This window comes from Marmota marmota, unplaced genomic scaffold (assembly GCF_001458135.2).
Source record: "Marmota marmota marmota unplaced genomic scaffold, marMar, whole genome shotgun sequence".
In the NCBI taxonomy this organism is placed as follows: Eukaryota; Metazoa; Chordata; class Mammalia; order Rodentia; family Sciuridae; genus Marmota; species Marmota marmota.
The window spans coordinates 3,466,139-3,484,030 of record NW_026000057.1 but is presented as its reverse complement, the minus strand read 5'-3'; the positions used below and the strand labels follow the sequence as shown (position 1 = coordinate 3,484,030).

At 33.4% G+C, this 17,892-nt stretch overlaps 1 protein-coding gene across 3 annotated transcripts in view; it reads left to right on the top strand.

Moving 5' to 3' along the window:
• The window catches only part of Anapc10 (anaphase promoting complex subunit 10), an 81,140-nt gene that overhangs the window by 21,083 nt on the left and 42,165 nt on the right, over nucleotides 1-17,892 (top strand). For all 3 annotated transcript variants that reach the window (XR_007351337.1, XM_048813466.1, XM_015484444.2), the window contains exon 4: nucleotides 5,572-5,692. Coding sequence is in view for 2 of the 3 variants with exons in the window: in XM_048813466.1 (XP_048669423.1) it covers nucleotides 5,572-5,692 (121 nt within the window). In the remaining variant the exon portion in view is untranslated. The remainder of the gene's footprint in view (nucleotides 1-5,571; nucleotides 5,693-17,892) is intronic.

The following is a 17,892-nucleotide window of genomic DNA, read 5'->3' as shown; positions in this document are numbered from 1 at the left end:
TCTTTTTCTCCTTTTTAAATTGTTTGTGTTTTCATTGTTGAGTTGTAAGACTTCTTTAAATATCCTGGTGTAGCCACTCAACGTGTTGTTATTGTAGTAGTATAGCAGCCATAGACATGTGTAAATGAGTAGGTATCATTTTGTTTCAATAAATCTTTCTTTAACAAATAGATGGCAGCCCACATTTGACCTGCTAGCTGTAGCTTGAAAATCCCTGTTCCAGGGCACCATTTCTTGATTTTGGTCTTAATACCACTTTAAATTGACAACTTTTGTTTATTTTTATTTTTTTTGTTTATTTTTATACCTAACATTTACCATGTTAGGAATTATAGATAAGAAATTTAAGTTTATCGTAATTATTTTCATTATTATTTTGTGGTACTGGGGATTGAACCCAGGGGTGTTCTACCACTGAATTACATCCCCATTTCTTCTCTTCTCTTTTTACATTAAATAAAATACTGATTGTTAATGTCTTTTGTTGGAATTTAATAGATTTGAAACCAGATGAGAAATTATTCAAGAGTCAGCAGGTGGAATACTGGTTGCTACTGTCTTTTGTTGGAATTTAATAGGTTTGAAACCAGATGAGAAATTATTCAAGAGTCAGCAGGTGGAAGCCAAAATAATACCTTTATAAAACTGCCAATGTCGATGCCAAGAAATGTCATAACCGCATTGTATCTGCAGTATCCTAATACTGAACCCTAGTATTAAAAAAAAACCCAAAACTTACCCATCTAGTTATAAAACTGAGAGACCAGGTAGTGCCTGCTCTTATTAAATAAGCTGGCCTGAGGAACAAGGCAGATGTTTGCTTGCTGCCAGTAGCTCTTTCTCAGGAGAAAGGTGTGTAGTGGGTGAGGGAATAGAGGAGGCCAGGAGTGTTCTTATGGCATCAGAAATGGGAAAGTATTACCTCTCCCTCTCCTCTTACACAACATCCTAGTTGTTTAGCAAGATGTCTGGCATATGGTAGGCATTTAGTTTATTATGATGATTATTATTACAAAAGTGATTTGAGCAATTTGAGTAGCTGCCACTTTCTCATGTGTGCAGTCTTCTCAAATGCATTGCTGTTTTTTAAATTTTTTCTAATTAGTTATACAAGACAGTAGAATGCATTCTGACAAATCATACATAATGGAGTACAACTTCTCATTCATCTGGTTGTACATGATATAGAGTTACACAGGTCATGTAATCATATATGCACATAAGGGTAATAATGTCTGATTCATTCTACTATCATTCTTACCTCCGTACTCCCTTCCCTCCCTTCACTCACCTCTGCATAGTCCCAAATACCTCTATTCTTCCCCTGACCCCTTATTGTGAATTATCATCCACATATCATAGAGAACATTCGGCCTGTGGTTCTTTGGGATTGGCTTGTTTCACTTAGCATGATAGTCTCCATTTATATCCATTTATCAGCAAATGCCATAATTTCATTCTTCTTTAAGGCTGAGTAATATTCCATTGTGTGTATATACCACAGTTTCATTATGCATTCATCTGTTGATAGTTTAGCTATTGTGAACTGAGCTGCTATAAACATTGATGTGGCTGTGTCACTATAATATTCTGATTTTAAGTCCTTTGGGTATAAACCTAGGAGTGGGATGACTGGGTCAAATAGTGGTTCCATTCCAGGGTTTCTGAGGAATTTCCATACTGCTTTCCACAGTAGTTGCACCAACTTGCAGTCCCACCAGCCATGTATGAGTGTACCTTTTTCTCCACATCCTCGCCAACATTTGTTGTTGCTTGTATTTTTGATAATTGCTCTCCCGACTGGATATACTACTCACTGTAGTTTTGATTTGCATTTCTCTAATTGCTAGAGATGTTGAACATTTTTTTCATATGTTGACTAATTGTATTTCTTCTGTAAAGTATTTGTTTCATTTCCTTTGCCCAATTATGGATTAGGTTATTTGGCTTTTTTTGGTGTTATTTTGAGTTCTTTATATATCCTGAAGATTAATGCTCTGAGGTGCGTGTGGTAAAGATTTTTTCCCATTCTAAAGGCTCTTGGTGTTCTTGATTGTTTCCTTTGCTGTGAAGAAGCTTTTTAGTTTTATTTCATCCCATTTGTTGATCCTCAATTTCACTTTGTGCCCTTTAGGAGTCTTTTGTGTGTGTGTGTGTGTGTGTTTAATTTCTTTTTTTTTAATATTTATTTTTTAGTTTTAGGTGGACACAATATCTTTATTTTACATTTATGTGGTGTTGAGGATCGAACCCAGTGCCTCATGCATGCTAGGCAAGCGCTCGACCACTGAGCCACAACCCCAGCCCAGGAGTCTTGTTAAAGAAGTCAGTTCCCAAGTGAACATGGTGGAGATTGGGGCCTACTTTTTCTTCTATTAGGCATAGGGTCTCTGTTCTAGTGCCTAAGTCTTTGATCCATTTGAGTTGATTTTTGTGCAGGTTGAGAGATAGGGGTTTAATTTCATTTTCCTACATGTGGATTTCCAATTTTCCCAGCACCATTTTGTTGAAGTGGCTATCTTTTCTCCAATGTATGTTTTTTTGCACCTTGTCTAGTATGAGATAACTGTATTTATATGGGTTTGTCACTGTGTCTTCTATTCTTACCATTGATCTGTGTATCTGTTTTGATACCAATACCATGCTGTTTTTGTTACTATGGCTCTATAGTATAATTTAAAGTCTGGTATTGTGATGGCCCTGCTTCATTTTTCTTGCTAAGGATTGCTTTGACTGTTTTGGGTCTCTTATTTTTCCAAATGAATTTCATGATTGCTTTTGCTGTTTCTATGAAGAATGTCATTGGGATTTTAATAGGAATTGTGTTTAATATAAAATGCTTTGGTAATATGGCCTGCCTTGCTATTTGAGAAACATCATGATTTTCTATACAATATAGTTTTTGATTCATCAAGAGATAAGATTGATAAATAGTTTTAAAGGATTTTACTATATCTTTTAGAGTAAAGCATTTTCAACTTTTTTAAGATCATAGTTTCCTTTGTAAATCTAATGAAACTGTATGTAGCAAAAATTATACATATGATTTCTGGGGATCCAAGAACCTTAGCAGCAAAAGCCCTGATTTGGGTAAAATTTAAACAACTTCAGATACCTACATGTCTCTGTAAACTGGTATCAATGGCTATTGAATAAGCCAATAGGTACTCCTGCTTAAAGGCAGTAGGAGTGGCTGAGAACCTGTGAGGCAAACCAGCATACCCTTGAGTTCTGACTCTGCTTGTCTATTAGCTTGCTTTCTTTAAGGCTGGTATTAAACTCAATGTTACATTTTAAAATCAGAAAGAAAGAGATAATAATAGTTCCTTTATATTTGAAGCATTACTTCTGGGCCAGACATGTGTTCATTTGCTATTCATTGCTGTTGTTTTGATTATCATTAATGTTACTACTCTTTGCCTTTCTAATTTCTTTCCAATTATCTTGTAGGTTTCAGTTACTAACTTATCCTGAATTTTATAATTTAGAAATAAAATTATTCTGAGCAAAAAGTCTGATCCTTTAATTCTGCTTTTGTTTTTTTGTTGCTCAGGTCAGTGCAATCCTTGTGTTCTTTGCTCTTTTTATGGTAGAAAAGACCTTTTACTTCCTGCTTATGGCTCATGAAGAAGGTCTTTATTATGACCTTCAAAATTTCCCCTTATTCCTTTGCTTCCTCTTTTGTCTCTTTGCTGGCCCAACAAAAAGAGAAAAATGTCAGTTTGATGCCTCTGGCCTCTTTTGAGAACTTAGTAATGGATTTGTCCTGTCAGCAGTTCCAGGGTATTTAGTGTTTTACATCTTGAACTGAGGAAAAATCATTAACTTTCCCATTCCTTTCTGATGAATAGGTTAGGCTACATAAATTTGGTCCCCCTAAGAAGAGCTGCAGATCCTCTGCTGTCTTTACAGGCTGATTTTTGACAGACTATTTCTGTTCGAGGATCTTATTGTTATTAAATTAGTACCAGTTTTACTAGAACTTAACTTTTAAAGCACATTTCAGAAGACATTCTTAATGGGTTTTGGGGTCATTTTTTATAATTATCTAATTTTTTTCCCCTCATGGTCAAATGACACATGCCCATTCTGAAAAATTATCCAAAAAATATAAAAATCGTGATGAAGAAAATAAAGGTCTCATAGTTTTTTCCATACTTTATGAAGGTAGCCACTTTTACTATTTTTGTATACTTCCATCTTGACTTCTTTCTACATATAAAAAATATATTTATATGTTTTAATTTTTTTTCCTCCAAAATGCAGTCCTTCTGTATTTCCTGTTTTATAATCTGATCCCCCTACCCTGGCTTGTAACTATATGTCTGCATGCTTATTTTAAATACAGATGCTCCCTGACTTACTGTGGAATTATGTCCCAATAAGCCCATAGCAAGTTGAAAATATTAAGTTGAAAATGCATTTAATAGCTTACTAGCAACATAGTATAGCATAGAGTACAACTGTTTTCCCTGATGTTCTTGGGCTGACTGCCAAGCATTGGAAGAAAGCACCATACTACATATTGCTGATTGGGGGTGAGATCCAAATTCACAGCTTGAAGTGCAGTTTCTATACAGTGTTTATTGCTTTCACAACCATTGTAAAAAAAAAAAAAAAATCACAGGTGGAACTTTTATAAGCAGGTACCATCTATAATTGTATAGTATATCCTTGAATGGATATATCTTAATTTAATCAATTCCCTAGTACAATGGATATTTATGTTTACAATTTTGTAATAATTTAATCACATGCCAATATTTTTCTTTTTGTAAATAATCATGTTATTGTTTTTAATGCATTCTTTGAGGTTCATTAAGTTAGTGGGTCAAACTTTATGTACCTACTGACTGGCTATGAAACCACCTTATTCTAATCTAATTTGGTTTTTATTAGACATTCAATATGATAATAAAACTAATATCTGTGTGTTTTATCTTTCTTTGACTTTTAGAAATTGAACCTCTTTTCATGTATTTTGGCCTGGTGCATTTTTTTCCAAGGTTAATTTTTTATTGTGTATTTAAAAAAATTTTTAAATTTTATTCCCTAGAAGATGTATATTTTAAAAATGAGTAGAATTTTAATTCTTGTATTAAATAATAAATTAGCCTTCTGTCTTTTTAAAAAAATGTTTTTCTCTTTGCTGGACTCGACTTGTCAGTTTGTTACTTTCAAGAATTAATGTAGGAAATTAAGTAATTAACTAATAAAGAAAACTAAGCTTGTTTAGAACACTTACCTTATTAAACATATAAATGAAGAGGATGGAAATCCTTAATGTTTGTTTGCTCACTAAGAGACCTGATTTCGTCTGTTTCTGCTATGTTGACTTTCTTGACCATGGTCTATATAAGAGATGTCTATGTAAGTAAAGTGTTGTATCTATACCTATGTTTTTACACTTTCTTCATTTTCACTATCTTCAAAATTAAAAGAAATGGAAGTTATTGATTCATATACTCATTTTACCAAACTATGATTCTTTTAACATCAGAAGAGAAGATGCTTTGGAAATAATCTTTCTACGTGATAAAATGCATGTTATTTTTACTTTATTGCTCTTAGAAGAAAAACAACAGTGAAGACATTATGTATATATGCAGACTACAAATCTGATGAAAGCTACACTCCAAGCAAAATCTCAGTCAGAGTAGGAAATAATTTTCACAATCTTCAAGAAATTCGGGTATGTCTTTTAAAATTTTTCAAATTATGTCATCTTTTAATTCTTGCTTGCTAGAAGATAGTTGACATCAGATTTAAATGTTAACATATAAAAAGAAAATCAGTAATATTAAAGAGAACAATTTTGATTATTGTCCTTTTTATTATGAAAATTTTCAGACATACAGAAAAGCTAAAAGAATTGAATGGTGAATCCTGGTATACTCACCTCCTAGATTCTTAAGTTGTTAATGTTTTGCTGTGTTTGCTTTATTAAAATCTGTCCATCTAGTTTATTAGTCATTTAAAAATAAATTGCAAGTATTTGTATATTTCACTCTAAGTGCTTCAGCATGATATATTTGTCTGGTTTTCAAAAATTTTCTTAATATTCATTTTTTAAGACCTTTATTTTATTCATTTTTATATGGTGCTGAGGATCAAACCCAGGGCCTCACACATGCTAAGCAAGCACTACTGCTGAGCCATAACCCAAGCCCCCTAAATATTCATTTTTAAGGTAAAATTTATGTGCAGTTTTTTACAAATCTTATATAGATTAAAACTACATGCATACATCTTTGTAAACCCAACTCCTTTAAGATGCAGAACATTTCTGGCATGCTAGAAAATTCTCTCATATCCCTTTCTAATTATTCTCCATCTCTACCCTCAGAGGGAACTCTTGTTATGATTCCATTTATTTATTGGTTTGTTTTTATTGATCAGTGTTTCCTGTCTTAGAATCTCATATAAATGGAATCATACAGGATATAGCTTTTTTTTTTTCCTTTTTTTCATGGTACTAGTGATTAAACCCAGTGTGCCCTACCACTGAACTACGTTGCCAGCCTTTTTAATTTTAATTTTTTTTTAAATTTTAATTTTTTTTTTTTTAAATTTTGAGACAGACTCTTGCTAAGTTAAGTTGCCAAGGCTAGCCTTGAACTTGTGATTCTTCTGCCTCTGCCTCCCAGGCAGGTGTGTGCCACTGTGCCTGTCCAGATTTTATAAAGTTTCTTTCACTCAGCCTTTTTTCATATTTACCCATATCGTTGCATGTAATAGTACTTAATTCTTTTTTACTCCTGAGTTACATTCCCTTGTTTGAATTTACCACCATTTATCATATGTATATCTTTTTGAAGCTATTAGGACAGAGTTTTTATGACCTGAATTTTATTAGTTCTCCAATGTTGACATTTCAGAGATATTTTCAATGACTTTGAATTGTATATTGGTGAAGTCCGGGCTCTTAGTATTTTTGTCAGAAAATCTTTGAGCTCAAATTATCATTAAAATCTTAATGGTTCTGAGTGTGGGTAAGCAATTAGAAAAATATTCAGTTAATTTGTGACTTAGAGTCTTATTTGACTTATTGCTTAAATTAAGACCATGTATCCACATTTATATTTCTTATCTGAGTTAGTGATAAAATGCTTAATGAAAACTGCATGTACTTGTTTGTTTTTCATTAAATGCAATATTGTTCACTTATGAAATTTGCTTATGTGCTGATAAATGAGAATAGGTAAGGACATTGTCCACATGTATTTTTGTTGTTGTTTAGTCTTTCTTTAAGGTGTCTATCATTTTTAAAAAATTAAGTTTTTAAATTAACAAATGAAAATTATAGATTTATTATGTTTAATATTATTTAATATGTATATTTTGTGGAATGATTAAATCAGGGCTAATATGCTTTATATTACTACTAACCATTTTTTTGTGGTGAGAATAGTTAAAATCCACTGTTTTTTTTTTTTAGCAATCTTCAAGTATATATTGTTAATATATTAACCACATTGCACAATAGGTCTCTTGAACTTACTCCTCCTATCTTACTGAAATTTTGTATTCTTTTTGTATTCTTTTTTGTCCCAAACCTCCCTAACCCACTCCCACTCCTTCCAATTCCTGGGTACCACAATTCTACTTTTACTTCTATAAGTTTAACTTTTTTAGATTCCAGATTTAAGTCAAATCATGCTGTGTTTGTCTTTCTTGGCTTACTTCGTTTTATATAATGTGTACCAGGCTTATCCATGTTGTCACAAATGTTAGCATTTCCTTGTCTTTTAGGTTGAATAGTATTCTATTGTATATTAATATGTATTTTCTTTATCTATTCTTTAGGCTGTGGGCACTTAGGTTGTTCTATAACTTGGCTGTTGTGAATAGAGCTGCAGTGAACAAGCAGTACAGATATCTCTTCAATATACTAATTTTATTTCCTTTTGTGTATATATATATTCATATATGTATGTGTGTGTGTGTGTATATATATATATATATATCCATCCATCCATCCCGTGGGGTTACTAGATCATATGGTAATTCTATTTTGAATATTCTGAGAAACCTGTATACTGTTTTCTTTAATGGCTGTACTTGTACACATTTCCTCTGACAGTGTGCAAGGATTCTTTTTTGTCCACATCTTTGCCAGTACTTACCTTTCATCTTTTCTATAATAACCATTCTAATAGCTATGAGATACCTCATTTTGTGATTTTAACTTAAATTTCCCTGATAATTAATGATGTTGAACATTTATTTTGATATACCCATTAATTATTTATCTTCTTTTGAGAAATGTCTGCCTATTTTTAGATTAAGTAGTTATTATTTTGCTCTTGAATTGTTTTTGTTCTTTATTGTTTTATATTAACCCATAATCAGGTATATTTTTTTTATAAATATTTCATGTTCCATAGGTTGTCTCTTCACTATGCTAATTGTTTCCTTTGCTATGCAGAGTGCTTTTAGTTTGACATAATCCCATTTGTCCAGTTCTTGTTTTCATTTTCTATGATTTTGGGGTTCTAATCAAAAAAACATTACCCAATTTGTCTTGGGGGTACATACCTGTAATGCCAGTGACTTAGAAGGCTGAGGCAATAGGGTCTCAAGTTTGAGGTCAATTTCTTCAATTTAGCAAGACCCTATTTTAAAATAAAAACTAAAAATTGCTGGGTATGTAGGTCAGTGATGAAGAGCTCTTGGGTTCAATTGCCAGACCGGGGCGGGCTGGGGGGGGGGGGAGTCATTGCCCAGACCAGTGTCAAGAAGCTTTCCTCCCTTAGTTTCATATCTTTTAAGTTGAGTTGATTTTTATAACCTGTGAGAGATAGGGGTATAGTTTAGTTCTTCCACATGTAGATATCTAGGTTTTCCAGCACCATTTATTAAAGGGACTGTCCTTTCCCTCTTGTATATTCCATGGCATCTTTGTTGAAGATTAATTGCCCATAAGTGAATTTACTTTACTTCTAGGCTCTTTATTCTGTTTCATTGATCTGTGTCTGTTTTTTATTCCAGTATTATGCTATTTGAGTTAGTAGAGTTTTGTAGTATATTTTGATATCAGATAATATGATGCCTTCATCTTTTTTCTTTTTGCTAAGAACTGCTTTGGCTATTTTGATTCTTTTGTGGTTTAATATGAATTTTAGGATTGTTCCATTTCTGTGAATAGTGTCTTTGGGATTTTGATAAGAATTGCCTTGAATCTATAGATTGCCTTTGGTGGTATGGCATTTTAACAATATTAATTATTTCAATCCATGAACATGGAATATCTTTCCATCGATATGTGTCTTCCTGAATTTCTTTCATCAATATTGTATAGTTTTGCTTGTATAGTGTACATGTAATCTGTTTAAATTTATTCCTGAGTATTTTATTTTTTTGTTATTGCTATTGATTTCTTTTTCAGCATGTTTCTTGTTACTGATTAGAAATACTACTGATTTTTGTATCCTGCAGGTTTACTGAATTCATTTATTTTAACTCATTTTTGTTGGGGCATTTTGAATTTTCTATGTATGAAATATCATCTGCATACAGGGACAATTTAACTTCTTTCTTTTCAGATTGGTTCCTTTTTTTTTTTTTCCTCTTACCTAATTGCTGTAGATATGACTTACAGTACTGTGTTGAATAGAATTGGCAAGAGTGGGAATCTTTATTTTGTTCCTGATATTATAGGAAAAGCTTTCAATTTTTCACCATTATGTATGATATTAGTTGTGGGTTTGTTATATATAGCCTTTACGGTTTTGTTGAATGTTTTTATCATGAAAGGATGTTGAATTTTATCAGATGTTTTTTCTTTGCCTATTGAGAAGATCATATGATTTTTGTCTTTCATTCTGTTGTTTTTCACTTTTACAGCTTTTTGAATTTTGGATTATCTTTGTATCCCTGGGATAAATCCCACACAGTTATGGTGAATGATCCCTTTAAAGTGCTATTTAATGCAGGTTTTTGTTGAAGATTTTTGCATATGTGTTCATCAGGGATATTGGCCTGTGATTATTCTTTCCTTGTAATGCCTTTCTCTGCTTTGGTATTAGGATAATGCTTGCCTCATAAAATAAGTTTAGAAGTGTTCTCTCTTCCTTGGTTTTTTGGGAAGGGTTTGAAAAGGATGGTTATTACTTCTTTAAATATTTAGCAGAGTTCATCAATGAAATCATCAGGACCTAGGCATTCTTTAATTGGAGACTTTTTATTATTACTCATTTAATCTCCTTACTTATTATTAGTCTATTTATTTATGATTGAGGCTGAATAGGTAGTATGGGACTAGGAATTCATTCTTTTCTTGTAGGTTATCTGATTTGTTGGTATATAATTGTAGTAGTCTCCTATTATCTTATGTATTTCTGTGTTAAGAGCTGCAATATCTCCTCTTTCATTTCTGGTTTTATTTAAGTCCCCTCTGTCTCCTCTCCCCCCCCCCCCCCCACTTTAATCTAGCTAAAAATTTGTCAATTTTGTTTATCTTTTTTTTAAAAAAAAACACCTCTTTGTTTTGTTGATATTTTTATTTTGTATTGCTTTTTGCCTTCTCTGTTATTTACTTCTGCTCTGATCTTTATTATTTCCTTCTTTCTGCAGATTTTGGACTTTGTTTTTTCTTTTTCTAGTTCCTTAGGATGTAATTTTAAGTCATTTATTTGAGATCTTCTCAAGGGGTTTTTTGTTAAAAACTTTTTTCACAGAACTATTTTTCATGCCTCCCATAAGTTTTGGCATGTTGCATTTTAATTTTCATTTGTCTCAAGATTTTAAATTTTTCCTTTCAATTTCATTGATTGTTCATGAGCATTTTGATTAGCTTTTATGCTTCTATAAATTTTCTGAAATCCTTATTTTTAATTTCATACCATTGTGGTATGATGGAATGGACCTGAAGCCCGAGTTCATGTGTGTTGTTTCTGTGAGGGATAACCTGAGGCCTTTGTCCCTGGGGGCTGACCTGGGTCTGTGGTAGCCTTAATCCTGAGTATGCAGGGGCCTTCTAGGTACCTGATTCCCTGAGGCCATGGTGCCACAGTTTGGCAGGGCACAAAATCACGAGCCACTCAAGCAGGAACAAACTTTATTTCCAAAACTCCCGCGAATGCCACGCACGCGGCTGCACGTGGCCTTCTCCCAGGACACACTACACCAACAGGAAATCCCTCCTCCGAAATTCCCTCCTACCGCACTTCCCCAACCAATGGGAACTCTCCGGGAGTCCCATGAGAGCTCCAAAGTAGCAGGCTGAGGCAGACAGCAGGGGTCTAATCTCCAATTGAATGCACATCTTAACATAATCATTATCATCTCAATGGCTTGCTGGTGTCACCTTTCAACCAAAAATGCCATGCGTCATTCCTACTTGACTATGGCTCTCAGCACATGGAAGTTGGCCTGCCACTAGGGTGGCCCTGTAGCCTGAACCCATGAGGCTAGGCCTGGATCTTAAGTCCACAAGCGCTTGCTTAAGGGTATTTCTCGTTCTTCATTCTGTGGGTTCTGACCTGGCACAAGGGTCTACTGGGCTGGACTTGGACCTGGGATCTCTTAGAGCAGACTTAGACACTGGGTCCACTGAAATCTGACATCCTGGAGACCAGCCTGGAGTTTGTGTCTGACATGGGGTAGCCAGCGATTCTGGGTTCACAGGGCTGGGCCTGCAGGTTAGCCTGGAGGCTAGGTCAGCAAGAGCTGGTTTGGGTGCTGTGGCTGCAAGTGACAGCTTGGAACTGGGTTCACAGAGGTGGTCTTGGAGCATGAATCCAGGGTACAAGCCCAGCAGCCTTTGTCTCTTGGTGCCAACCTGGTTTTTAGACCAGAGGTGCTGAAATGCAGTGGAATAGGCCTGAATACTGGATCTGTGTAGAAAACCTGGCTCTGGACTGGTCTGGAACCTGGAGTGGACCTGGCACTGGGCTGGCCTGTTAGCACCATCTGCAGATGCTTGATATATTTAGTTAGTGTTTAGTGCTGTGAAGACTTGAGATATTTATTTCCTGTACTTTGCTAAATATTTCATTTTTGTTAAAATGGTTTGCTCATATTGAGAAACCTTTTTGGGGTAGAGTTGTATTGTTTTGGGTTGTATCTAAAGATTGTCATAATTCCTAAGGTAAGTTTGGAATATGTGAAATACTAGAAATATTTTGATTTGATCTGTGTGGTGTATATTTGAAATGTCCACCAGATGTCACTGTTGTCCTTTATAGTTTTTTGCCTTCTAGTTGTAGTAAATTTAACACCTTGTCTTAGTTGTACTAGTTTTTCCTCAAGTGTATATATTCAAAAACTCTGATGAATTTTAGGAAACATGCATCTTCATACAAGATTTCTAGATTTATGTATTAAAGATGTTTTGTTCTGTTGTAAATTTTACTATCATTAAATTAAGAAATTTGAGAGGTTAGTGAGAGAAACTTTAAATGATATTTGGACCTTGTGGAATACTTTAAATACTTTTAATATAGTCTTCACTTTTATGACACCATTTAAAAGTTTAGACAAAGGGCTTTTATCAGTAGTCCCTGAGTTTTTCTTAGTGGATTTATATTTCTGTGTAGTGACCATATAGCCCCATGAGACTGGTATCCTAGATGTTACCAGGTAATAATGTTGTTTTCCTGGAAAACTTAATGAACATACTGCCTTTTTGCCATGGTTCTCACTAAAGTACAATAAATTTTGGATGTCACTTTAAAATATTAGTGCGTCATTCTTTATAGCTCATGATATGATATGATATGTCTTCTAATTATTCATCTTTTTATGTGATTTATTCTACTTATCATTTTCTTTTATAAGTTATATAAATGTGCCTTATAGCACATTTTTTAAAGAAAAGATGAAGCAGATCATGATTATTTTTTAAACATTACTTCACTACAATGTACCCTCAAGGAAAAAAAAAAAAAACAGCCCTTACTTCTTCTTAGATACCAAGACAAGTGATTAAAATTCTGTGAACTTTTATGAGGTTTGTAGAGCCATCATTAGTTACAGGAATAATTTAACTGAGTGGAAAATCCAGCTAAATCTTTTTATATTTTTCCATGGATGCTTGCCCACTGGAGGGTGTAGTGTGTATTGGAGTATTTTAATAGGTTTTCCTTTTTTACTAGAAATTATGGATTTGTTTACTTGAAACACACTACTGATTTTCTATAGTTTTATTATTGATTTGAAGCAGTAACTTTCATTAAAAATTAAAGATGAGAAAAGTGAATGACTTTTTAATCTAAAAATTATTCTTTTTCTACCATATATATTTTACATGTTTCAATTATGAAGCATGTATTGTATCTAGATCTTTGTTGCCTCTGTTGAAAAATCTCTAGAAAGTGATCAGGATCTTTAGTAGTCAAGAATGAATATTTTAACCTCTGTACCTGAGGAGGGACTTACAATGTGCTTTCTGCTGTTTTGGCCAAATAAGTTACTGTTACTGCCAGAATTGATTTTATTTGTGTCTCCTCAATGTACTTTCTTGTGATCAAAATTTTCTGTCCCACACAAATTGGGATTTAAGAACATTTACAAGATGTTTGCAATGTATTGCTTCTATAAAAGGGACTGTTTCTATACAGAACTGAGAATTTTGCATTTTAAAATCTTGATATCAGAATCTTTTCAGAATCCTTCATTTCAATTGTGTTACTTTTGTGCAGAAAGTCATGTTATTCAAGAACAGTTTTCGAAGATAGCATTTTAAAAAGGTTTGAATTCATTTTATTTTATCATTATGTTATGAGATAGTATCATTCTATTCTGTTGCTCTTAAAGAAGAAGATAATGCATGGTGGAAATTTTCATCATTTAAACTGAAGAACCAAAAAGTATATCTTAGATATGAACATTTAAACATTTTAGTAAACATCTCCAGCAGAAATACAAGAACATTTTTCAATTTGCTAGATAGTTATTTCTTTTTTAAAAAATATTGTTGAAACTTTTTGTATTTATGTATGCAAATAAAGTGATTTGTTGACAGCTCTTAGAAGTATTTTTATGCTATTGTATGGAAAACAATTTGTTAGCTTACATTAAGCAGATATGTTTTCAGCATATGTGAAAAGTGGTCTTTTGGTTTATTGTTAGCACTCTGTTTTTAAACTTTGTGGTCATGAAAGAATAAAATATTGATGGAGCAAAAGATTGAACCTCTAAGTGATTTTTTAAGCTTTGTTTTTGTCTTCAGATAATAAAGCTGTTATCAAGTGATTTTTTAAAGAGGAGGTGTGAAATAATTCTTCAACATTAAGAGAGCCGTAATGATAGTTTCCCCTTCTTCCATGTGGTCAAGTCTTTGGCTCTCTAAATCTATTTGTGTCTTAAATCAGTAGCTCTGCTATGTGAGTCCATATATGGTGTTTTGACAGAAATGGTTAATAAGTCAGTTCTTCCGTTAAAATAATATTTACTATTATAATTTGAGTTCCATTAATGTGTGTGGTAGAGTAAGAAGGCACAAAGTCTCTGACTATCCGTTGATCTTAAAATCTACTTGTATTTACTTTCTTATGAGGGACTTATTTTAAACAACTTGATGTAAAGTGGAATGACTTAGGCAGTATCTCCAAACAAATTGGTTTGATAAGACAGAGAACATAATTTATTGAGTATTTGGAAAAATAACTTGTTGAATTTTTAACTAGTTTTTTAAAAAAGAATTTTTAAATTAGTTGTAATAACTAACTTTATTTAGCCTTTTAAGGAAGCATAGTAAATAATTTCTAAGTCAGAAATCTTATTCTTTTATATCTTTAATATAAAATGAACATATGGACTTTTTGAATTATTTTATTTGTAATTGTATGTTACTTGTTTCCAAAATAGAATTGAGATAACTATGCATTTGAAACTAAAATATGGTTGCACAGTAGAGTATTACATATATTTTTAACAGAGAATCAATCTTGTATCTTTTTTTTTTTTTTGCTTGATAAGTTAGTTGTAATCTGGCAATCCTATACAAAATAGATTTATGCTTTATTTTGTAAATCTGTATTTGTGGCTTGCCCAGTGCCAGGCACTGTTAGATACTAGGAATATATAACAAAAGAAGTCACAGTTTCTGCCCTTAAGCGCTTTATGGTTTGGTGGAAGGGATAGGCAAATAAACCAACAATTTACAGTTTAAGGAAAATATAAGTATAAAATATAAATTGTTTTGGTTAAAAGTAGTTTAATTTATACTACCTAACCCCTCAAAACGTACTTAGGAATAAACTTAGTTAACCAAAGAGATGAAAACTCTAAAACATTGGTGAAAAAAGTTGAAGAGGTCATAATGGAATGACAGTGGGAGATAATATTTGCAAACTATATGTCTGAAAAGGGTTTAATAGCTGGAATTTATAAGGAACTCAAAGAACTTAAAAACAAAACAAAATCCAATTAAAAATGGTCAACAGAGCTAAATAGACGCTACTCTAAAGAAGATGTGCAGGTGAGCAACAGGTATGTGAAAAAATGTTCAACATAAGAAATCATCAGAGAAATGCAAAACCACAATGAGATATCACTCTGCTCCTGTTATCAAAAAGATCAAATATAGTAGATGCTGGTAAGGATATGGAGGAAAGGAAACCGTTGTACACTGTTAGCAGGAATATAAGTTAGTTTAGCTATTGTGGAAGACAGTAATGAGGTCCCTCAAAATGCTCAAAAGAAAATTATTGTATGACTTAGCAACATTACTTCTACGTGTATATTCAAAGGAAATGAAATAACTATGTTGAAAAGACATTTGTGCACCAGTGTTTATTGTAGCACAATCCGTGGTAGCCAAGAAATAGAAACAACTTAGGTCCCCATCAGCCAATGAAGGGATAAAGAAAATTTTGTACATATACACAATGGAATACCACTCAGCCATAAAAAGAATGAAATGCTGTCATTTGCTACAACATGAATGGAACTGAAGATTATTATGATAAGTAAAATAAGACACGCATAGAAAGATATGAACAATAGGATCTCATTGGTGTGAAGAATCTAAAAAGAGTTAACCTCACAGAAGTGGAAGTAGAAAGCTGGTTATCAAAGAGAGTAGAGGGGTGGGGAGGGCGTAGAAAGTAGATAAGAAATTACAGTGGATACTAAATTACAAGTAACAGTAAGAAGTTCTGGGTGGGCTATTGTATAGTGGGATGATTATGGATAACAATTATGTACTGTACATCTCAAAAAACTAGAAAAGTTTCATTGTAAATGATAAATGTTTGAGGACATATGTTTAAACTGATTTAAATATTACACAATGTATATATTTATCAAAACATATTTTGTACCTTTGTTAATATCTATAATTTTTGTTTTTATGTTTCAATTAAAAATAAATTTAAATTAGAGAAAGTAAATACATGTAAGGGGAAATGGAAATTGTTACGGTTTGGATATGAGATTCCCTCTGAAAAGCTCCTGTGTTAATTCAGGAATGTTCAGAGGTGAAATGATCAGATTATGAGTGAGTAACATAGTCAGTGGGTTAGTGTATTTGTTGGATTACTGTAGGCAGTTGGGGCGTGACTGGAGGAAATATGTCACAGGGGCTGTGCCCTTGGGGATTATAGATATTGTCCCCGGCTCCTTGCCCTCTTGTTTCTTGCTCCTGACTGCCATGAGCTGAGTACCTCTCCTCTGCTACCTACTTCCACTATGATGTTCTTATCTTTCTCAGACCCAGAGCAACTGTGTCATGTGACCATGGACTGAAACTCTGAGCCCAAAATAAACTTTTCCTCCTCTAAGTTGTTCTTGTTGGGTGTTTTGCTAATAGTGACGAAAGGCTAACTATACAGGTGTGCAAAGAATATTAGGAGCAATGGATTAAAAAGTTTTTCTAAAAGAGATGATGGATTATCTGACTCTTAAAGACTGAAAAATAGCCTATTGAGATACAGGATAAAGTCAGGCATTCCTGTAGGGAGCCTGGGGCACATACAGGTATGGAAGAATGGCAGCATGGCAAGTGGCAGAACTGTAAGTGATTCAGTAGGTCAGGACTCTGAGTAGGTATGAGGGAGTGGCAAGAAAGACTGGAGAATTATTCATTCAACACATTTATTGTGATTTAACATGGTTTCTATGTATAAAGAGTTTACGCTCCTGTAGGGAAATGTAATTTATAATTGTTTCAGGAAATTCAGATAAAAGTAAGGTTTTCAGGGAATTTCGATTTTAAATAAGGAAACACTGATAAAGTTTCATTGTGGGAATGCTGGGGCTGGAGAACCTGAAGATCAGGTAGGCAGTATTTGAAGCAGAATCAAAAGGACTTGTGACTGATTACTACCTGATAAATATTGAGAATGTGGGTAGTGTTTGACTAAGTAGGGGAGGGGCATCTAGAATTATTCTCAGATTCTGGTAGCTGGTCAAATGTTGCCATTTACCAGAAATGGAATACAGAGTTAAGAAACATTCTCTAGGGAGTGAGGAAGGTGGAGAAGAGGGTGATAAGATAATGAGATTAATATTTTTGAATTTTTTAGATTTATATATATATATATATATATTTGACAGCAGAGTGTATTTTGACATATTATACATACATGAAGTATAACTTCCCATCATTGTGGTTGTATTGTCTATTCATATAAGGACATAGGAAAGTTATGTTGGATTCATTCTGCTGCCTTTCGTATTCCCATTCCCCCTCCCTTCCCTTCATCCCCCTTTGTTTAAACCAGTGAACTTCTCTCTCTCTCTCTTATTGTGTGTTAGCATCCACATATCAGAGAAAACATTCAGCCTTGATTTTGTTGGGATTGGCTTATTTCACTTGGCATGACAGTCTCTAGTTCCATCCATTTACTGGCAAATGCCATAATTTCATTCTTCTTTATGGCTGAGTAATATTCCATTGTATATATCTATTCATCTGTTGGTTCCATAGTTTAGCTTGTGAATTGT